The sequence below is a fragment of the Vulpes lagopus genome, chromosome 15 (assembly GCF_018345385.1).
Source record: "Vulpes lagopus strain Blue_001 chromosome 15, ASM1834538v1, whole genome shotgun sequence".
Classification (NCBI taxonomy): Eukaryota; Metazoa; Chordata; class Mammalia; order Carnivora; family Canidae; genus Vulpes; species Vulpes lagopus.
This window is the reverse complement of record NC_054838.1, coordinates 28,897,845-28,919,926: the sequence shown is the minus strand read 5'-3', so window position 1 is coordinate 28,919,926 and position 22,082 is coordinate 28,897,845. Positions and strand designations below refer to the sequence as shown.

The following is a 22,082-nucleotide window of genomic DNA, read 5'->3' as shown; positions in this document are numbered from 1 at the left end:
CACACATTCTTCTGAATCCAACTTGGGACTTTTTTTAAAAACAAGACTTAAAAGGAGAAAAATTACAAAGAACAAGAAAACAAATACCCATATCCTACCGTCCAGAAGTAACAACCGTTAATATTTTGTCATAAATTGTTTTTAACCTTTTTATTTTTATCCCGGAACTCCGGGATCAGGGCCTGGGCCAAAGGTAGATGCTCGGCCACTGAGCCCCCAGGTGCCCCCCTGCCGGCCTCCCCGTCTTGCTCGTTTCCTGTCCCCACGACCCGGGTACCAAGGCCCAGAAAGCCCCGCCCGGAGCCAGAATAGCGCGGGCAGGAACCGGAGCCGGGCGAGGTGGGGCATTTAGTATCCCGGAACCTCCTGCGCGGGCCCCGGCCGCAGCGTGCGCGGGGAAGCGTTTGCGGCCTGCACCGCCCTGCGCCATGCCCTTCAGCCGCGCTCGCGGAGGTGAAAGCGCCCGGCGTGCGCCCCGGCAGTGGTCCTGGTGGGTGTCTTTGTAGCTGGGGACGGAGGCCAGGCCTCAAGCGGGGACGGCGTCACCATGATGAGCGGACGGCCGGGCCGAGTGCCCTTACAGTTCCTGCCGGATGAGGCGCGCAGCCTTCCCCCGCCCAAGCTGACCGACCCGCGGCTCGCCTACATGGGCTTCTTGGGCTACTGCTCCGGCTTGCTCGATAACGCCATCCGGAGGAGGCCGGTGCTGTCCGCCGGTGAGGGCTGCTCGCGCGCGGCGGGGCGGCGGGCGGGTTCCTCGCCGTCCGTGGGCTGCCCCAAGTGCTTTGGCTTTCCCCGGCCCTCTCACCCTGGCAGCCTCCGCCTCGCCTGCTTGGGGCATCCGCGGCCTCGGAACGCAGTAGGGCAGAGTGCCCTTTGGCACGTAGGGAGGCCGAGGTCATCAGAAGCCACGAGCTCACGGCGAGCCCGTGAGAGAACCCGGGGCCGGGCTGCCAGCCCTTTGCCCTTTGCCCTTTGCCGCTGGGCCGTGCGTGCGTTGCGGCCCGGCTCCTCAAGGTGCTGTGTGGGGAAGCGTGAGCCGCGGTGAAGAGAGACGTGGAGGGCCAACGCCTCTCACCCGAGGGCGCCCGGTGGTGGAGTAGCCAGCCTGCGCTTAGGCCTCACGGCTACGTTGGACGCCCGCGCTTCTCACACTTACGTGCGGAGGCGTACGGGTAGCCTGGGCGTCTTGTTAAAATGAGGATTCCCATTCCGTTGGTCAGAGGCGAAGCCTGTTGTTAACAAACTCCCAGGTACTGCTGGCCTGGCGCCCGCCTTTGAGGAAGAGAGGCCCAACCACTGGGCTGTCTTCTCTCGAAGAATGTGAGGGGCCGCCTGTCAGATAAAGGGCCGTCGTGGTAGCTGTGCTAAGGCCGATGGCTTTCCAAAGGGAAGAGAGGAAGGGAGCTTCGGAAGACGGGTCTTTGAGCTTAGCTTTGATTTATCAGGCAGATACTAGGACACAGCCAGCCTCCCAGGCCCATGGGAGGCCAGGGAAGTAAATGGAGGCAAGGGCCGCTCAGCCAGGAAGAGTCTGACGACTGAGTGTGCAGGGTGGTAGGGTGTTAAGGCTAAGAAGGAGACTTAGGTAGATGATGACCACTTATTCTCCAGGCAGACAGGAACCTTTTTAGGTTTTGAGAGCCGTGGTGGGGGAGCGGAGTGGAGAGATGCAGTAATCAGGCCTTGTGGGTTTTTTTGCTTGTTTTTGTGAGTCGGCTCCATGCCCACCGTGGGACTTGAACTCACCACCCTGAGATCAAGTGAACTCACCACCCTGAGATCAAGAATCAGATGCTCTACCAACTGGACCAGCTAGGTGCCCCAGGCCTTATGTTTGTTTGTTTGTTTGTTTATTTATTTATTTATGTATTTATTTTTAGAGAGAGCCACCCCTGAGATCATGACCTGAGCCAAAATCAAGTATCAGACACTTAGCTGACTGGGCCACCAAGGCACCTATGTGCCTTGTGTTTTACTTATATTTTTAGTTTATTTATTCATTCATGAGAGACACAGAGAAGCAGGCTCCACGCAGGGAGCCTGATGTGGGACTCGATCCCAGGTTCCCAGGACCAGGCCCTGGTTTGAAGGCAGCTAAACCGCTGAGCTCCCCCCCATCCCCAGCCCCACCCCCCGGCTGCCCTGTACCTTGTGTCTTATTATTATTATTATTATATATTTTTTTTATGATAGTCACAGAGAGAGAGAGAGAGAGAGAGGCAGAGACAGGCAGAGGGAGAAGCAGGCTCCATGCACCGGGAGCCCGACGTGGGATTCGATCCCGGGTCTCCAGGATCACGCCCTGGGCCAAAGGCAGGCGCCAAACCGCTGCGCCACCCAGGGATCCCTGTACCTTGTGTTTTAAAAGGAAGGTCAGCTTGGGATGCCTGAGTGGCTCACTCCATTGAGGGCCGGCTCTTGATTTCTACTCAGATTGTGATCTCAGGGTCCTGAGATCTAGCCCAGCCTGGCTCCTTGCCCAGTGAGGAGTCTGCTTAAGATTCTCTTTCCCTTTATCATTGTCATTGTATCCCCACCCCACATGCACGTTCTCTCAAATTAATGAATCTTAAGGACCCCTGGATGGCACAGCAGTTGAGTGTCTGCCTTCCGTCTCAGGTCCTAATCCTGGGATCGAGTCCCATGTCAGGCTCCCTGCATGGAGCCTGCTTCTCCCTCTGCCTGTGTCTCTGCCTCTGTGTGTGTGTGTGTGTGTGTGTGTGTGTGTGTGTGTGTGTCTCATGAATGAATAAATAAATAAAATATTTTTTAAAAAGTAAATTAATAAATCTTTAAAAAGGGGGAGGGGGAATCAGCTTTGTCAATGCAAGGCACAGATTGGAGCCAAGAAGTTCAGTTAAGAAGAAAGCTAATAGAGTGGTTCAGGTATCCAGTAATCACATCGCTCCTGCCTCTTTTTGCCACTTTCCCGCTTAATGTCCTGCCTGAAGGCTAGCTCCCAGATCACCAAATCTCAGCATTTCCAGTGCTCAAATAGTTCTGAAGTTCCATCTTCCTTGAATATGACCCCTCTCCACAAAGATTTTTGTCTATTTCTGTCTTTAGGGAGATGAGGTTTTTCTCCCTTTTCATTACCACTCCACATTTGCCCAAGCCTGTCGTTTATTGTAATGGAAAGAACTCCACTCTGGAACTAAATAGCCTTACTCCACTGTCTTCTGTCAGCTTGAGTAAGTTACTTGGTAGAGCTGTTCAGAGGCAAAGTTTCTTCACCTATAAAATGAGAATATTGGGGTCTGGGTAGCACAGTTGGTTAAGCATCTGACTCTTGGTTTCAGCTCAGGTCATGATCTCAGGGTTGTGAGATGGAGGCTGTGTGGGACAGAGTGTGTTTAAGACTATCTCTTCGTCTACCCTCCCCCCACACTCGCTTGCCTGCTCTCTCTCTCAAATAAATAAATCTGTTAAATAAAATAAGAATAATTATCTTTGCATATTTGTTGTGAGAATTAAGTGAGATTCTGTAGATAAAATGCCTGGCACACAGAAGTTGCTGGCCAGAGTTTCCATTCCTTAGCTGTGGTTATGCAAACAGTTTACCATATATTTGTTTGATCGGCTTTTTTTTTTTTTTAAGGACTCTTTTTTTTTTTTTTTTTTTTTTTTAGATTTTATTTATTTACTCATGAGAGACACAGAAAGAGAGAGAGACACAGAGACACAGGCAGAGGGAGAAGCAAGCTCCACACAGGGAGCCTGATGTGGGACTCGATCCCGGGACTCCAGGATCACACCCTGGGCCAAAGGCAGGCGCTAAACTGCTGAACCACACAGGGATCCCCCGTTTGATCAGCTTTTACTGAACTTTTCCTCTGTACCAGGCAGTGTTACATCCTGGGTATATGGGGTAAAGAATACCATCCCTGTACTTGAAGAGCTCCTAATCAAGTTGGAGAACAAGTAAACAGTCCATTATGGGTCTAGGCATGGCAGAGAGTGTGTTTTCATCAAAGTAGATGAGCAGTGAGCACTTTGGGAACACAAAGGAGGTACAGATTGAAGAGAAACTATTCCAGAGGAAGAGCATAATGGTCAAGAGCACATGATTTTGCATTTGACACCACCTCCATTCTACTAGCCTTTTGATTCTGGGGAAGTTATTTATCTTCATGAGCTTTAGTTTCCTTAGCTACAAAACAGGAATACTATCTACCTCTGTGTGGCTGTGAGAACTAGAAGAGATGATATATAAAGCCCTTAATCTAGGGGTAAGAATCAGAGTTCTTGAGTTCTCTGGTTTTCCCTAGGTTACTTTGGAAAATTTAGGTCTTGAGGACTATTAAAATGGTTCTCAGCAGTATTTATTGAAGCATATTGTGTTTTCTAGTTTAATGACTGTCATATAATAGTATTCAGCAAGTATTTATTGAATAAATATATGTAGATTACAAGGAAGTCTAAAACATGGTCCCAGCCCCCCAAAGGTTTACAAATCAGACAAGCATATCCATTTAAAAGACATTGTGGGGATCCCACCACCCCGCGCAGTGGTTTGGCGCGCCTGCCTTTGGCCCAGGGCGTGATCCTGGAGACCCGGGATCGAATCCCACGTCGGGCTCCCGGTGCATGGAGCCTGCTTCTCCCTCTGCCTGTCTCTGCCTCTCTCTCTCTCTCTCTCTCTCTCTGTGACTATCATAAATAAATAAAAATTAAAAAAAAAAAGACATTGTGGTAAAAGTTTAGGCACGTAGGGTAACAAGTGTGACAGAAGAGCAGGGAAGGAGAAAGATATGGTAGATTTTCAAACTACAGCCATGGAGAGTACCTGGCATTTTGTGGGTACTGTTGGAACCCAAATTTTGCACATCTTTTTCAGGTTAGCATAAACTATTAAATAGAATTTTTTCTTAAGCTTCTCTCCCATCTGGAGTTCTAAACCCCTGTTGCTAGTTAACACTTACCTGCCCTAATTTTTTTTTTAATTTTTATTTATTTATGATAGAGAGAGAGAGAGAAAGGCAGAGACACAGGCAGAGGGAGAAGCAGGCTCCATGCACCGGGAGCCCGATGTGGGATTCGATCCCGGGTCTCCAGGATCGCGCCCTGGGCCAAAGGCAGGTGCCAAACTGCTATGCCACCCAGGGATCCCTACCTGCCCTAAATTTATAGTTAGTTGGTATCTAAGTGTAGTCCACAAGTTAAATATATGTATTGATTTCTAGTTTAATATACAGTAATTTATGGTGTTCCTGGAAAGGGTACTGTAGCTTCCAAGTTTAGATTCACTTAACGAAAAGGAAAATGATTGTGGAGGGGTGCACGTGGTGGGAGGGAGACCACTGCTGAGAAGTAGAGAAAAGGTTAGGGAAAGGACACGGGAAGAGGCCACGTCAAAGGGCTACATCATGTCTTTAGGACTAGAACACTGACGTCGTCATCCAAAACATTCAGGGAGTCTTTTTCTCTGGGGGATATGGGTAAGCATAGAGAGTCTGGGTTTTTGGGTCTGTGTAGTCCAGTGGCACACAGTAGAACCCAGCACACTTTGGTTTGCTATATTGCAGGTGGCCCATTAGGGAAAACAATGGCTCTTTGGGGCAAGAGAGAATGCAAAAGAGTCTGGGCCCTATCCAGTCCCAAATCATAGTAATACTTTGCATTTTTATTGTTTTACATATTTTTTCCAAAATATTTTTACATATATTTTCTTTGGGTTTATATAATACTGCTGTAAGAATGGTAGGATAGGTATTATCTTTGTTTTAGAGGTAGTAAATTGACTTGCCCAAGGCCATGTATCTGTTTATTAGATATTAAGTGCTCTCTGTGTGCTAGTACAGAGAGATGAATTAAGCATTGGTTTTGCATGGAAGTAGATGGAAATAATTTCTATAGCAGAAATAGAGTTCACTTTGTTAACCTCACTAAGGAAAGTTCTGGGAAGACTTCTTAGAAGTGATGTCTGAATTGAGTCTTGAAGGATGAGGAGGTGTCTGGGCAGAGAAATTATGAGTGAGAGATGAGTTCTCTGAAGTGAGGCAAGGGAAATATAAGGAAGAACTGGCAGGACTCTGACTAGATGGGTGGGGGGAAGAGGGTTAAAAAAAAAAAAAGGTTGATTACTGTGTTTATTACCCAGGACTTTATTTCCTGGGTGAATGGTCTTATTCTCTGAATTAAGAGGATGAGGTATGAATAGGAAAGAAGTTCATTTGGTGGTATTCAGGTGAACGTACTGTCAGACATTTGGATATACATGTTATTCAGCATGGGTATCTGAGTTGGACACACTCAAGGTCACCAGTATGTGGACAGTAGATAAAACCTGTAGAAACAAACAAGTTCTTCAGAGGAATATGTGTGGGATAAGAAGAGGGATAGAATCCTGGGACATAGCTAGGAAATCAAACCTGCAGTTACCCTTTTTTTTTTTTTTTTTTAAGATTTTAATTATTTATTCATGAGAGACACACAGAGAGAGGCAGAGAGAGAAGCAGGCTCCATCCAGGGAGCCTGACGTGGGACTCGATCCCAGGACTCCAGGATCACACCCTGGGCCAAAGGCAGACACTCAACAGCTAAGCCACCCAGGCATCCCTGCAGTTAGCCTTTTTAAAAAGATACTTCTGTGTGTAAAGTTCAGACCTTTGGATCTCCCCTTCAGAATTTATATTTTGGCTTTCCCTACATCACATGAGTTGATCCTCCCCAGTCTCATTATTGTAGGATGATTTTTTTATAAATATAGCTTTTGAATAGGTAATTCATGCACATGGTACAAAATTTAGAAGGTAAAAAAGAGAATTGATAACATTATTTGTAGAGTAGCTGGCTACTTTGGTAACCAATAAATATGCAAATATAAATTAGTATATGGAGACAAACCAAATTGCTTTTCGAGCATTTGTAAAGGACTTCATCTCTGTCACATCACATCTTGAACAGGTTCTGGAATACAAGTTAGTTTAGATCTTCAGGATTTTGTACTAATCCACCTTTTCTCCTGAAGAAATTTGTAAAAGCTGAATTTTAAAAATCTTGGGTTCTATTAATAGTTATGCCTATAGATTTAATGTTGCTTTTCATAATTGCCAGATTTCTTTAGGAAGATATATCAAGGTCAAGACTGTTTTTTCAAAAACGCCATAGAAAAGCCTTTTTTTTTTTTAAGAGAATGATGAAAGATGTATGTCTGAACCACAAAACTATGATTTTAAATATACATTGATTTTTGCTTTCTTTGGGATTTTTTGTTTGATTTTAGGTTTGCATCGTCAGCTCCTGTATGTTACTTCCTTTGTCTTTATTGGATATTATCTTTTAAGACGTCAAGACTGTATGTATGCCCTGAGGGACCATGATATGTTTGCCTATATAAAATCACATCCAGAGGATTTTCCTGAAAAAGGTATTTATTTGACAGAATGAGAGAGTGTGCACAAGGGTGGGGAGGGAGGCGGGGGAAGGAGAGAAGCAGACCTTCCACTGAGCACAGAGCCCAAAGTGGGGCTTGATCCCACGACTCTGAGATCATGACCTGAGCCAAAATCAACTGGGGGATACTTCGCCGACCGAGCCACCCAGGTGCCCCTGGTTAATCTTATCCATGCCTGTACCTTCAGGTACCTTCAGTATTCTGATGATTCCCACATCTTTGTCTATCAAGTAGAATTCTCTTGAATTTAAATTCTTTGAATTTTCCGGCTGAGTACCTCTGTGTCCATCAGGCAGCAAACAGAATTTATGTCCTCTTTGCCTGTGCAGACTTCTTTTCTATGTTCTGCACCAGTAAGTGGCACCACTGTCCACCTCAGTACCCCAGCCAGAAACCTGGGAAGGATATTCTAGTCTTTCTGTGAATTTCTCATTAGTCGTCAAGTCTTCCTGTTCTACTTCCTAAGTATATCTCAGTTCTAAATTCCTGTCTCTCGCACTGCCACTCCCCCCAGTTCATGCCCTGATAACCTCTTGCTTGGACTGTTGCACTTGCCTCCAGCTCACTTCTGCCTTCAATCTTACTAAAGATCCTGTCTCTGGATAAATGTAGTTATGCCTAAAATAGATTGCTTACAATAGCTGTCCATTGCCTGTAGGATAAAATCCAGACTCCTGAGGAGAGTTTATTTCCCCAGACTGAGCTAATTGCCTATTAGAAAGATTTTGCCCATGCCTTTTATCCATCACATGACATGTACGTGTCTGTGTCCCTCACTAGACTTGTAGCTTCATCTTTGTTTCCTCAGCCTCCAGGACAGAGCCTCTGCTAGTAAGCAGTAAGTAATAGCTGACCTGATCTACACAGAACCCTGCCTCATCTCCTGTAACTCATGTCCTGCCTCATGAAATGCTGTGTCCTGAACCTGCTGTGTATCACTTTGTACACCCTGTACCCTCTTGATCCTCCTCTTGCTCTGTCTTTACCTGTCCACCTAGCATATTCCAGCTCAAGAGTCCTCATCTCAAAGAAGCCCTGGCCCAGCTACAAATACGAAATTCCTTAGCACATCCTACTTATGGCTCTTTACTATGGATTTGATGGTAGTATAACTGTTTTCTGGGGATCCCTGGGTGAGTGGCTCAGCAGTTTAGTGCCTGCCTTTGGCCCAGGGCATGATCTTGGAGTCCCGAGGTCGAGTCCCGCATCAGGCTCCCTGCATGGAGCCTGCTTCTCCCTCTGCCTGTGTCTCTGCCCCTCTCTCTGTGTGTCTCTCATGACTAAATAAAATCTTTAGAAAAAAAATATTAACTGTCTTATTTGTATTTATATATATCAATATATATACACACACACACACATAATACAGGTGTGCACATGTGAGTGAATGAATGTAGAAAAATTTTGAACTTGTAAATATGTAGATTTTCCTATTCACATAAATGTCTAGTATTGAGCATTTAAATTTCACCATACCAAATGATGGTCTTTAAGCTCCTATTTAGCTCTAAAATTGTATTACTCTGTTTAATATTCCCATAGCCTTCAGTCACATATGTGATGTTTATGGTAGATCAAAAAGATACAGCTTTTTTTCTTTCTTTTTTTTTTTCTTTTTTTTCTTTTTACCAGTGAAGAGTTCAAAGACTAGAGTACAAAGCCATCAATAATGGATGTATCAGGGATGGGGAATACTCAAAACTATTGGATTTTTGAGTTAGAATCTTGGGAATATTGATTCCTAAGAGTGAGACCCAGTGGCAGAGTAGTCCTCAGTCTCAGGCCTCTGGCTTATTGCTTCCTCTGCATACTAGCTCCCTCTGTCAGCAGGAGCTTGTGTAGCCTCACAGACTCATTTTTTTTTTTTTTAAGATTTTATTTATTTATTCATGAGAGACAGAGAGAGAGGGATTGGCAGAGGGAGAAGTAGGCTCCATGCAGGGAGCCTGATGTGGGACTCGATCCTAAACTGCTGAGCCACCCAGGAATCCCTCTCACAGACTCATTCTGTCTCTGAGCAGCAGATTAGTGGCAGTTGTGCCAAAAGCCTCCTGCACTGACAGCAGGGACATGGAAGCTTGATCACATCAACTCCTGGCCCTCCCAGCTGATCTGTGCCTCTCCATGTTCATTCCTTCTTTGACCTCTTCAGTCAGGACCCCCTGGCAGCAGCCATCTGGATGTCACCATGGATTCTTTCAAAGTTATCCTTCATCCAGTGAAACAGAATCTCTCAGTGGTTGCTAAGCTGTGGTTGAGAACAAGAACATAAGGAAATTCTTAGGAGTTTATATCTATAGAATATTAAGTGTTTATTTTTCTTTAGGAAATATAATTTCTAAAACATAATCTAAAAATAAGTTTTTTTGTGATCTTTTTATAGATAAGAAAACTTATGCTGAATTTCTTGAAGAATTCCATCCAGTGCGTTGAAGTCTCCAAAATGCTTACTTTGGTTTCACTGATACCAGTTACTGAATTTTGTGAACGTGTTCCTATGATAACTGAAGTTTATGTTAATCTGTATGTTAACACTTTGTGATTAAAATGGTCATCATGAACACTCTGACTCCTTTTTGTCATAAGAAATAATTCATCAGAGAATGGTCAATTTCTATTCACCTAATTTTAAGAAGACCCCTGACAGATTTAAAATGGAGTTTAGCTGAGCCAAATCTTGTCTACTGCCAGTATGTTTTATTGGAACACAGCCACACTTATTTGTTTACATGTCTATGGCTGCTTCTATAAGGGTAGAGTTGAGAGGTTGTGACAGAGACCTTATGGCCTGCAAAGCCTGAAATACTTAATATATAGCCCATTACAGAAAAGATTTGCCTGTTCCAGGTCTAGTAGAAAATAAAACAAGCCAGATTATGGAGGGTTTTCTGAATCATGCAAAATAATTTGGACTTGATCCTGTGGGTGGTGGGAAGTGGCTAAAGGGTTTTAGTGGAATGACATGATCAAGCTGATATTTCTGAGCTCTCTGCAACAATCACTATACAGGGTGGATTAGAAGGAGGAGACTTAGGACCAGGAGAACGGTTAGAAGGCTGATACTGCAGAGGGGTCTTTGTAGATGGATCACCTTGGAGAAAGTGGGCTCAGCAGCTAATGCTTGGCATGATTAAAAGGAAAAATCCCATCTAGGACAAACTTACTGTTTATGACTTTTTGAGTCCAAATATTTGTCCAAAAAGTTTCCACGCTCAGGTTATTCTTTTTTTTTTTTTTTTTTTTTAAGATTTTATTTATTTATTCATGAGAGACACAGAGAGAGAGAGGCAGAGACATAGGCAGAGGGAAAAGCAGGCTCCATGCAGGGAGCCTGATGTGGGACTCGATCCCAGGACTCCAGGATCATGCCCTGGGTGGAAGGCAGGCGCTAAACCACTGAGCCACCCAGGGATCCCCCCAAGCTCAAGTTATAATCAGATTAGTTTTGGGAGATTACTAAGATTATTTCTCTACATGATTTAAAATTAAAATGATTATAAGCATATGGTTGCTGGGCAAAATCAGATGAGTTCCATGTCTATTCTCGGGTCTCACTGGTTAAAAGAAGTCATGCCTGAGAAATTACTTTAGAAGTAATAAAGAAGTAGTAAAGATACATACAATTTTTCATTTTTTTATTGCTACTGTAACAAATATGTTTATAATTCACTCTTGCTTGGCAGGTACAAGAATGAAAAGAATGAAGCATTCATCCCAAGGGATTTTACTATCCCTTAGTCCTGAAGGGTAAAAAGCAAGGGCTAGAACAAATACAAGGTGAAGGTGGGAGAAAAAAAGTCAACCTATAATATAATAGTACTCACATGCCAGCTGCTTTTGATTCATCATCTTATTTAATTTCTGTAAGATTTTGTGAGGCCAGTAATAGTGCATTTTATAGATGAGGAATTTAGGCTCCAGTGAGCTAAATAACGAAGATCATGTGAATGCCCAGAGAAAGGATGTGAATTTCATTTGGTCAGATGCTAAAACCTACATTCTTTCTACCATACGACACTGGTCAGGTAATAATCTAGTCCCTCACAAACCATTGGCCACCACCTCAAACTGCTAAGAGGAGTAAGAGCTGTGAATAGCAACAAGCATTCTAAAGGCCTAGTGCCAAGTCCACAAATTGGTGCTCAGAGAAAGGCAGGGAAGCATCCCAGAGAACCAAGTCGCCACTGCTTCCAGCTGCAGGTCCAGGCCATTCTGGTCTGCATCAGAGTTAGTCAACTGTTCATGTCATTACCAGAGTCACTGCCTTCTGTCACTTAAAGGGATCTGTGGAGAGCAGAAATATAAAAAACCAGGTTAGTATAAATTCATATCACATGCCTTCTGAAGTAGGAAAGAAAATGCAGCGACTCAGCAGTAGTGTTGCTGTAGGAAAATTGGCTGTCCGGTAACACCCTAAGATTGAGTTATCAGAGCTGTGATAAAAACTAGTATCCCCACATCTTACTGACAGGGACACTGCATTGCTGAACAGTGAAATCAGTTGCCTAGGGTCATACAGAGGTCAGTGGAAAAACCGGGACAAGAGCCCAGATTTTTGAACTGCTAGACCAGATCGCCCTTATGAAAACCAGGTCATGGTGTGCTGAAACCTGGCACAGAATTGCTGCTCTGGTCTTTGAAGGAGTTGGGCTGATCAAGGAGTGTGCTTGTGGCTTGCATTTGCCGAAGTTGACACCAACAAGTTGGATTTCTGTTCTTGTTTTTTAATTGAAGTATAGTTGACGCACAAAACCAGATTTCTCTACTCTGTCATCCCTGAGCCCCACCTGCAGCCAGACTGCGGAATCCTAAGGTGTGAAGGCAGCCTGCTAGCATAGAGGAAGGGGACTGGACCCTTCCAGGGCTCCTTCACGTGTTGGCTCTGCCATTCCCTGAGTAACCATGGACTCCTTTCACTTCTCAGGCCCCCAGATTTTTCATCTATAAAAGGGAACGATGGTTCCATTAGAAAACTGATATGCAAGTGATTTTAAACTAAAAAACCATTCAAGTGCCAGTTGTTATTTTTACTACTGCTGTTAATCTTCAGTGAAGAAACGGAAACCCAGAGAAGTGAGCCGGCAAAACCAAGGCCTTAGTGGTGGAGTCAGAAACTAAACCCAAGCTGTTGACCAAGCATTCACATACTAGTAAATGCACACATGCACAAACACATGTGTGCACAGGCCACCTTCCGTACTGTCACTGTGAGGTTTATGGCCATTACTCACCAATCCTGGGTCAAGAGAGTAAGACAGGCCTGGCCTTGAGCCCTCCCAGGTCATAGCCCTAATACCCTGAAGTGAGGGTGCCTGCCTGAGACCCAGGCTCACCCTCTCCCACTGCGTTGCACCACTGCTCCAGCTCGTCTCCCCTGGATTGTCCCCGTGTGGACTCTGACACCCACCGATGCCACCATTACCTTCCCTAGAATCCAAGGCCTACATGGCCTGTTCCATTATCTCCTGGTATTTCCTTGTCACCTCCTCAGCTTTCAGGGTAAGGTGGGTGAGGATGTGATGAAGGCTGGAAAAGTGAAGGTGGAACTGGGCTTCTAGGTCCAGCTGCCCCAAGAACCCCTCCTCCTCATCCTCCTCTGTCTCTGCAGCTTCAGCCTCAGCCTCATGGGCTCTGCCACCTGCCACCTTGGACCACCACTCCTCTCGGGGTAACAGCCCATGGTCCACATCCACGCGGATGGCCTTGAGCATGGTAAAGTAGTTGTAGAGATTGGGGGCCTCATCCTTAGCCTGGTGCCCGTGCACATTCAGCTGCATGTCTCGCAGGAGGCTGGGGATCATCACCACCTGCTCCATGTTGCGCACCACGGCCGAGTAGCGATCCATGACAGTCAGCAGGCAGTTCTTGGGGTAGTGCTTGACTTGCCTCTGCATGGTGGCTGCTGCTTCCGTGCCCAGCACACTGCCCCAGCACTATTTCGAGACTACTTTTATGTCTGGAAGTGACAGCACTTGGACAGCATGCAAAAGCCCAGTCATTGGGGCAACACAACCCTTCTTGAGGCCAATCCCAGAGCTTGGGCACCAAGGTCTGTATCAGGTGATCCATCTGCCCAAAGACAGACCAGCCAGCCCTCTGTCGTTTCAGCACTCTGGGACTGCCTCCACAAAAGCCCGCCTCTTCATTCATCAGCTTGACTGGCCAGTTAGAGGGAAGCTTTTCCCTTTGGCAACCGGTGCTCTTGCCCCAGGGCAGTCATGAATTCTTTCAGGTTATCTGAGACCAAATTGCCTCTTCATTGCCTGCCTCCTTCTTCAACCTGGGGTGCCTTGGCTTTGAAAGGAACTAGGCCGGAAGGTTTTGAAGTGAAATAGCTTAGTCTGGGGCAAAGAGCACTGACATGGGAGCCAGAAGCCCAATCCTGCAGCTTCCCAGCTGTGTTTTCTGGTTGTTTGCTGGCTAACACTTAAACACCTAACTTCACATCAAGTTCTACACTAAGTTAAAGTAACTTGCCCATGGTCCCACTGGAGCTGGGATGCCAGCCCAGACCCACCTCTCTCCCACCTCTCAGTGCTCTGGACTGGTGTTCAAGGCTGCATAAGTTATACGAGTTTGCTGGATCCATATCCTTGGCTGTAAATTTGAGGTGTTGAAAGGATAGAATAAGATAAAGCCAATGAAAGTGCTTTATAAACCACACAGCACAGTCCCCAGATGATTCTAGGTGAATGCAGATCACTCTCAACTTTAACCTGTAATTCCGCAAGTTATAATGCTTCTTCACCACAGCCCTAGTCCTCTAACCCTGCAGTCTTGGAAGCCACATTATCGCAGTTGACACATTGCATTTGCTGTATTTATTTATGAGATAAGGAGGAAAATTGAGGCCCAGAGAGAGGTTCAAAGTTGTACAACAGGTGTCAGAGTCACCTGTTGTACAAGTGGAGAACAAGACCTTCCAAATTCCGGTTCAGGAACTTGCTCACAACACCGCCTTGGGTGGAAAGATCAGCTAGGTACGCTCTGCCCCAGCAGTGGGGAGAGAGGAGGAGGAGAGAATTAGGAGGGGATCTCGTCTCAACTAAGCCACCCTCACCCCCACCCCAGAGTGGGAGCCCCCTCTGCACCCTCCTGAATAATCATCGTCCACTTGCCCACTCACTCCCATGCCTATGACCATAGCTATAAGAAAGTCAATCTTTTTAAAAAAAAACATTTTATTTATTCATGGGAGACACAGACAGAGAGGCAGAGACGTAGGCAGAGGGAGAAGCAGGCTCCCCGTTGGGAGCCTGATGCAAGACTCAGTCTCAGGACCCTGGGATCACGACCTGAACCAAAGGCAGATGCTCAAGCACTGAACCACCCAAGTGCCCCAAGAAAAATCACCTTTATGTTGAACTGAATTCTACCTCTCTTTGGCTCCTCCCCATTAAATTATAATATTCACCTCACCCTACCCCAAAGTTGCCCACCTTGACCACACTTATGTTAGCACAGCAGGGGTGTGTGAAACACCATTTGCCAGTCTTTAACTTGCTCAATCCCCACAGCAGCCCTATGAAACAGAAACATATTTTTGTCCTCTTTTCAGGTGAGAGAAATGCGAATGACAGGGGAGGTACTTACCTACTTTCTCAGCCATCATGAGGCAAGTTGAGGCCTACCTCTCTGGCCCTCAGAGGAAAATCAAGGACGTCCTTCTCATCAAGTGCCCTTCATGGACTGCCCATGCACACAGCCACGGGCAAGCTGGAGTCATCCTGCGTTGGACAGGTGGCTCTGCTTCTCCAGGGCAGAGAGGGCAGCCAAGTCCAGGTCATGGGCTTGCTGTGAAGGGCAAAGCTTCCACTTTAACCTTTCCTGTGTCACAGCTCAGGCGGTGGAACAGAGTACATGAACCAGCTCTTCCTCCCTATGGCTGTGTGGCCCTGGACTAGTCACTGCTCCTGTCTGAGCCTTAGCTTCCTCCTCTGGTATAATCATGATAACATTGGGCTTACTTTTTGTTTTGTTTTTTTAAGATTTTATTTTTTATTCATGAGAGGCAGAGACATAGGCAGAGAGAGAAGCAGGCTCCTTGCAGGGAGCCCGATGCAGGACTTGATCCTGGCACCCTGGGATCACACCCTGAGCCAAAGGCAGATGCTCAACCACTGAGCCACCCAGGCATCCCAAGGGGGCTTACTTTTCTAAGCAGTGCTTAAAACAGAATTCAATTCTCCCAACAATGACATGTGGTAAGAGTTTCCCATTTACAGAGGAGGAAATTGGGGTCCACAAAAGTAAAGTAATCAACCTAAGAATATACATTATTAGTTCTTAGGAAAGGAGGATTTGGGATGAGTAATAACTCCTACTCACAGATCATTTTGAGGATTACAGATGATTATGAAATATCTGGCATATCGCAAGACCTCAATAAATGTCACTACCTCCTGGCTCTTCTATGTTCCTCTGTTCTGCTCCCCCAACCTTCTTTTATTCCTCCATTCTAGGACCTGCTACACATTTCAGTTCGTTTTGTACCCATCCCAGGGCCCAGCACTGCCAATGCTCAGTAGATACGAGCTGTATAATGTATCAAGATTCATTTCTCGATACATTCTAGGGTGTTTGGTCATAATGTCCAGTCACCTTGAAAAACAGGGTCGCTGGCTTGACAGGAGGCAGTAGTGAGGACTCCAGCAGGTGATGGAACTGGAGCAGCTGCAGCCACACCTGCTCTCCCAGGAGTTGTGTGCAACTGCAGGTGCTAACCTGAGCCTCTTTTCCAGAATTACTCTTCAGGGAAGGAGTTTTCATTGTCTAGGTTGCTCTCCCAGTACTTGACGAGCCCAATATTACCTCCACCAGTTAGTGGGATAAAGAATTTGCATAAAATTGTTTCTTCAACTATGAGCAGAAAAGGGCAGGTTTTCTAAATGTATAGAGTAAGTGAAAGATTTTAATTTGTACAGGTTACTTAAGTAAATATTTGATCAGTTCATTTCTGGCTCTAAAACATTTTTTTGTTTGTTTTTGACCTTTATTGGGAAAAACATTCTTTTTTTCTTAAAGATTTTATTTATTTATTTGAGAGAGAGAGAGAGAGAGAGGGAGGGAGCTGGGGGAGGAGCAGAGGGATAGAGAGCATGGAGCCCAACAAGGGGCTCAACCTCATGACCCTGAGATCACGACCTGAGCCCAAATCAAGCCCCACCCCAAATCAAGGGTCAGATGTTTAACCCACTGAGCCAGGTGTCTGACAAAAAATATTCTTAAAATGTTTTCTCTTCAGGAAAAGGAGGCTTCCTTTGTATTGAAACCTTCAGGATGGCTGAGCAGTGGGTACAGCCAAAGACCACAAGGCTAGACACTGTGGTTGGGCTTGAGGCTGCTGCCAGGCCCACTTGCAAGTGGGGTCCCTGGGCTCCAGTGCCCATGGCTGTAAAGTGAAGGGTTGGGAGCTCTCCGAAGGGAAGGCCCTTTCAGCCCTGGTTGTATAATTCTTTCTGAATCCATGTCCAGGTCATTGAGGGCATTACCCTGCCTTAGTTCTTGTATTTTGAACCCAGCCCAGGGTTTCTGGCTCAGAAGGAAAATGTAATGTGAACGGCCTGGGAAAAGCTGACCCCAGTATGATGGGCAGGCCAGAAATGCCCTCCAAATGGCAGCTTTTTAATCTTTTACCTAGTGCCCCGGAGCCAACCGATGCCTCCCTGGGCCTTCTCTGCCCCATCTATTCAAAGAGGGAGCTTTCATTAGGGACCCACAAGTTCAGACTCTGGGGGACTCCACATGAGCACATGGCCTCCTTTGCCTTCTGTTATCCTGCCTCTGCATTTATGACCTCATCTTATCTTGAGTCAGTCTATTCCCAGATGTATTCCTGGGCCTGCTTCAGAGGGACCAAGTGGGTGCCACGAACATGAGTGAATAAGTGAGTGAATGGGTGTTAGTAAAAATGCAGAAAGTGAACAAATGGGTCATTGGGAGAATAAACAAGCCATATGAGGGAACGAGTGCAGAACACACAAGGGACCCTATGGAGGTTGGAGAGGACGGTCCATGTGGCCATCAGGCTACCAACTGAGACCGCCTCCAGGTCCACCTAGCAGATGGAAGGCCCTGGATGAAATGTTGCTGAATTAGTGGCTGCCCAGCATCTACAATTAGAAGACAGAGAGACGGGATCTAAGGGGATCGGCCGAACTCAGACAAGTTACAGGAGTAGGAGGGGAAAGGAACAAAAGGCAGGAAAGAAGGAACGTGGGGTCTTTCCTTTTTTTTCTTTTTATAAATTTATTTTTTATTGATGTTCAATTTGCCAACATATAGAATAACACCCAGTGCTCATCCCGTCAAGTGCCCACCTCAGTGCCCGTCACCCAGTCACCCCCACCACCGCCCACCTCCCCTTCCACCGCCCCTAGTTCGTTTCCCAGAGTTAGGAGTCTCTCATGTTCTGTCTCCCTTTCTGATATTTCCCACTCATTTTTTCTCCTTTCCCCTTTATTCCCTTTCACTATTTTTTATATTCCCCAAATGAATGAGACCATATAATGTTTGTCCTTCTCCGATTGACTTATTTCACTCAGCAAATACCCTCCAGGTCCATCCACGTCGAAGCAAATGGTGGGTATTTGTCGTTTCTAATGGCTGAGGAATATTCCATTGTATACATAAACCACATCTTCTTTATCCATTCATCTTTCGATGGACACCGAGGCTCCTTCCACAGTTTGGCTATCGTGGACGTTGTTGCTATCAACATCGGGGCGCAGGTGTCCCGGCGTTTCATTGCATCTGTATCTTTGGGGTAAATCCCCAGTAGTGCAGTTGCTGGGTCGTAGGGCAGGTCTATTTTTAACTCTTTGAGGAAACTTACACAGTTTTCCAGAGTGGCTGCACCAACAGTGCAGGAGAGTACGTGGGTTCTTTTCAGGGGGCGTAAGGGGGGGGCAGGACAGGTGGCTCTGCTTCAGCCAAGGTCCACTGGACTCAGGGGTCCTTGCTCTCAAGATGCCACATCCCAGGGTTGGGAGATTATCTGGTCCAGCTGGGCCATTGCTGGTAAGGAAGTCCTGGCATGGGGTGGGGAGAGGTAGCAGAAGCTAGGCTAGACTGCAAGTCTCACTGAGTTTCCCCAGTCTTCCCTATATCCACCTTCCTTGCTTCCCTGCTCTTAGGAGGGGAAACTGAGATCGAGTGAGGCCTTACTTGAATGACCGCTGCAAAGCTGCCAGTGGCCTCACCCTCAGGGGATCCGAATGCCTGAAGTTGGATAAACAGACTGGCCCCAGATGGACTAGGGTCAAGGCCCATGAGGGTCAGGGCCAGGAACACCGTGTGAATGTGGTGCAAGGGGTAAGATGATCAAGTAGTGGTCTGGGGCTGCTAGTGTCCAAGCAACCCCCACTAAGCTTGGGCCCAGGCAGCTAGAGAATGGACTAAGGTTGCAACAAGTTTCCTAATTTTAAAAATGACTTTTATACATTCACATCATGTAATATATGTGGGCCTCAAGCTGTTTTTGTTTATACTATTACTTCAGTCGTGACCCAGTGAGGAACACAAGGGGTCAGGAGTCAAGAGCTGTTTTACCCCCTACCCCCAGATACCGAATGCCTTTGGTGCACTCCTACTCCCTGCTGTGCTGCGGGGAGGCAGGAGGACACAGGACGTGGTCCTAGCTCTCTGGAACCCAGGGGACCTCATATACTGAGAGCTTACTGTGTCTGGACCTGGAGACATAAAAAGGCACAGAGCAGACAAGGTATCCCACTCAGGCAGTTTATATCTAGTTGGGAGAAAGTAGCACATTGAACATAGGCACAATGAATAGTATGACAATATCACATTGTGACATGTTCTAAAAATAAAATAAATTAAAATAATAAGATAATGAGTTGGAGCCTCACTACTTCCTATAGGTGTGGTCTGCAGACCAGTAGCATCTGACCACCAGAAAGCTCATCAGGAATGCAGATTCTCAGGTGCTGCCCAGGACCCACTGAATCAGAAATTGCATTTCAACAAGGTCCCCAGGGCATGTCTGTGGCCAAGGGGTCAAGGATTCACTCCAAACATGGTTATTACTCCAGGGAAGAAGAAAGATCTGTACTGAGACCGGAATGCTCCATTTCTGGAGGATCTATCTCCCAAGTGAGGGAACAATTAGTGCCACTGATCATAAAATATTCTCCTTAAAGACTCAGCTAAGGGACACCTGGGTGGCTCAGTGGTTGAGCATCTGCCTTTGGCTCAGGTCATGATCCTGGGGTCTTGGGATCAAGTCCCACATCAGGCTCCCCACAGGGAGCTTGCTTCTCCCTCTGCCTATGTTTCTGTGTCTCTCTGTGTCTCTCATGAATAAATAAATAAAATCTGTAAAAAGAAAGAAAGAAAGAGAAAGAAAGAAAGAAAGAAAGAAAGAAAGAAAGAAAGAAAGAAAGAAAGGCTCACCACCTAACTCACTGGGTAACCTTAAGCAAATCACTCCACCTTTCTGGCCCTCAGTTTACCAAGTGCAAAATTGAGGATTTGGACTAAGTAAAGACACTTTCAAGCTAAAAGAAACAAACAAAACACTGTCTTCTGAATGGAGGATTTTGAGACATCAGGAGTGCAATGGTCAGGTAAGAGAGAGCCATTTGAGGGAGCGGCAAGGTCCCTTCTCTGGAGTCCTTAGGTCACCCCAAGAGGCCCGGGCCTTCTCTTTTGGGAATACAGGCATCTCTACAGTTCGGAGAATCCACAGCAAACTTCACTATTACAAAGGCTCTGTGTGCAGGGCTGACCAGAGTAGGACCCAGGAAACTAGCAGGTCTTCCCATCCAGCCTCCACTCCCAATTTCCTCCCTATCACAGTCCTCCCTCAGTTTTAGGAAAGTCCAGTCCTTCCTCCTGCTGATGCAACTAGGTTGGGGTCAGCCTAAGGGCTTCTGGACTTGCTGAGTAAGAGGCAGAGGCAGAAATGCTCCCTTGCAGATTGGTCAAAGGTCCAGATTATCAGAGTTGGGTGGACTATAGCAATCATGTAACCCGATCTCTACTTTCTGGATGAAAATACTGAGGCTCCAATTTATATTTCCTTCTTTTCTTTCTTTCTTTCTTTCTTTCTTTCTTTCTTCCTTTCTTTCTTTCTTTCTTTCTTTCTTTCTTTCTTTCAGATTTCATTTACTTATTTGAGAGAGAAAGCATGAGCACAAGCAGCAGGAGAGGCAGAGGGAGAGGAAGAGGGAGAAGTAGACTCTCCGCTAAGCAGGGCCCTAGGATCATGACCTGAGCTGAAGGCAGATTCTTTTTTTTTTTTTTTAATTTTTTTTTTTTAATTTTATTTATTTATGATAGGCACACAGTGAGAGAGAGAGAGAGAGAGGCAGAGACACAGGCAGAGGGAGAAGCAGGCTCCATGCACCGGGAGCCCGACATGGGATTTGATCCCGGGTCTCCAGGATCGCGCCCTGGGCCAAAGGCAGGCGCCAAACCGCTGCGCCACCCAGGGATCCCTGAAGGCAGATTCTTAATGGACTGAGCCACCCAGGTGCCCCTCCAATTTATATGTTATTTATTATTTATTTATTTATTTATTTATTTATTCATGAGAGACACAGACTGAGAGAGAGGCAGAGACACAGGCAGAGGGAGAAGCAGGCTCCATGCAGGGAGCCCGATGCGGGACTCGATCCAGGACCCCAGGAGTTCAAGAAAGTCTCCTTAGTTTATTGACTGAAAGGATGTATGAATAAAAAATGTGGGAATCTGTCTACCTGGGTATGCTTCCCAGGAATTTCTTCACTCCTTCTTTTATCTTGTTCATTTAACACACATTTACTAAGCTCCCCCCGGGGAAACCCTCAGGGGGAAGGCTGTCAACACCTGCACAGCTCACGGAATCCAGAGAACTCATTATTGCCAGAGCCTTGGCTCAGCTGCCTCCTCCCAACATGGCCAGTCCCTGACTGAGGAGCTCCCTCCCTGGAAAGACCACTCACTCTATCCATGGGGCTGGCCCCCAAGCTGGGACCCAGGCCAGAGTCCAGGAGGTGACTAAGGACTCTGTGCCCAACCTTGGACAGGTGCAAGAAGGGGGCCTGACTGGGAAAGCAGGTGACATGGATTAAGAGCCATAAACTCATACCTAAAATTTGGCCTATGAATTCTTTCTTGTGGGTTCTCAGGCTTCCAACCCTCAATCCATCCCCAGCCATCTTTTGGGGCCTCCTTTCTCTTTCCAGCCTGAGATCCCCTATGCCTCCTGCTCCTGCTCCTCTATGATTCCTCCTGGCACAATCTTACCATGGTACAAGAAAGACCAGCCCCTCTTGAACTCAAATATCTTTGGTAATTCCTTGTATTAGCTTCCTATGGTTGCTGTAGCAATTTACCACAAACTGTGTGGCTAAAGCAACACAAACTTACTATCTCACAGTCCCAGAGGTCAGAAGTCCAAAATAGGTCTCAATGGCCTAAAAATCAAGGTGTCAGCAGGGCATGTCCTTTATGGAGGCTCTAGGGAGAATCAATTCTCTTGCCTTTTCCATATTTTAGAGGCTGCCTGCATTTCTTGCTTTGTGGCGCCTTCTCTCTGGTCTTCTCTCTTCCAGTTACAAGTTGTTATTGCATTAGGCTCACATGGATAACCCAGGATAACCTTTTCATCTCAAGGTCCATGGATTAGCAATCTTCATTCCATCTGCATCCCTCATTCCCCTTTGCCATGCAACCTAACATA

The 22,082-nt window shown here is 46.2% G+C and overlaps 2 protein-coding genes across 2 annotated transcripts; one reads left to right on the top strand and one right to left on the bottom strand.

The window, feature by feature from the left end:
* The first annotated feature begins 375 nt into the window (after positions 1-375).
* NDUFC2 (NADH:ubiquinone oxidoreductase subunit C2) lies at positions 376-9,960 on the top strand. The gene is made up of 3 exons (XM_041730422.1): positions 376-716; positions 7,229-7,372; positions 9,783-9,960. Exons 1-3 carry the CDS (start codon positions 548-550, stop codon positions 9,830-9,832), a joined length of 363 nt encoding a protein of 120 aa, XP_041586356.1. The 5' UTR covers positions 376-547; the 3' UTR covers positions 9,833-9,960.
* A 1,057-nt stretch (positions 9,961-11,017) lies between these two features.
* On the bottom strand, positions 11,018-13,378 carry LOC121476411 (thyroid hormone responsive). Its single transcript, XM_041730421.1, has 2 exons — positions 12,822-13,378; positions 11,018-11,683 (listed from the first exon to the last, which is right to left on the bottom strand). Exon 1 carries the CDS (start codon positions 13,291-13,293, stop codon positions 12,841-12,843), a length of 453 nt encoding a protein of 150 aa, XP_041586355.1. The 5' UTR covers positions 13,294-13,378; the 3' UTR covers positions 11,018-11,683; positions 12,822-12,840.
* Between the last annotated feature and the right edge of the window lie 8,704 nt (positions 13,379-22,082).

Excerpts from the sequence above, each read along its gene's own strand:
- NDUFC2 (XM_041730422.1), top strand. The coding sequence starts at position 548 with ATGATGAGCGGACGGCCGGGCCGAGTGCCCTTACAGTTCCTGCCGGAT. Across the intron at positions 717-7,228 it reads GAGGCCGGTGCTGTCCGCCG|GTTTGCATCGTCAGCTCCTG; the intron begins GTGAGGGCTGCT and ends GTTTGATTTTAG. Across the intron at positions 7,373-9,782 it reads AGAGGATTTTCCTGAAAAAG|ATAAGAAAACTTATGCTGAA; the intron begins GTATTTATTTGA and ends ATCTTTTTATAG.
- LOC121476411 (XM_041730421.1), bottom strand. The coding sequence starts at position 13,293 with ATGCAGAGGCAAGTCAAGCACTACCCCAAGAACTGCCTGCTGACTGTC.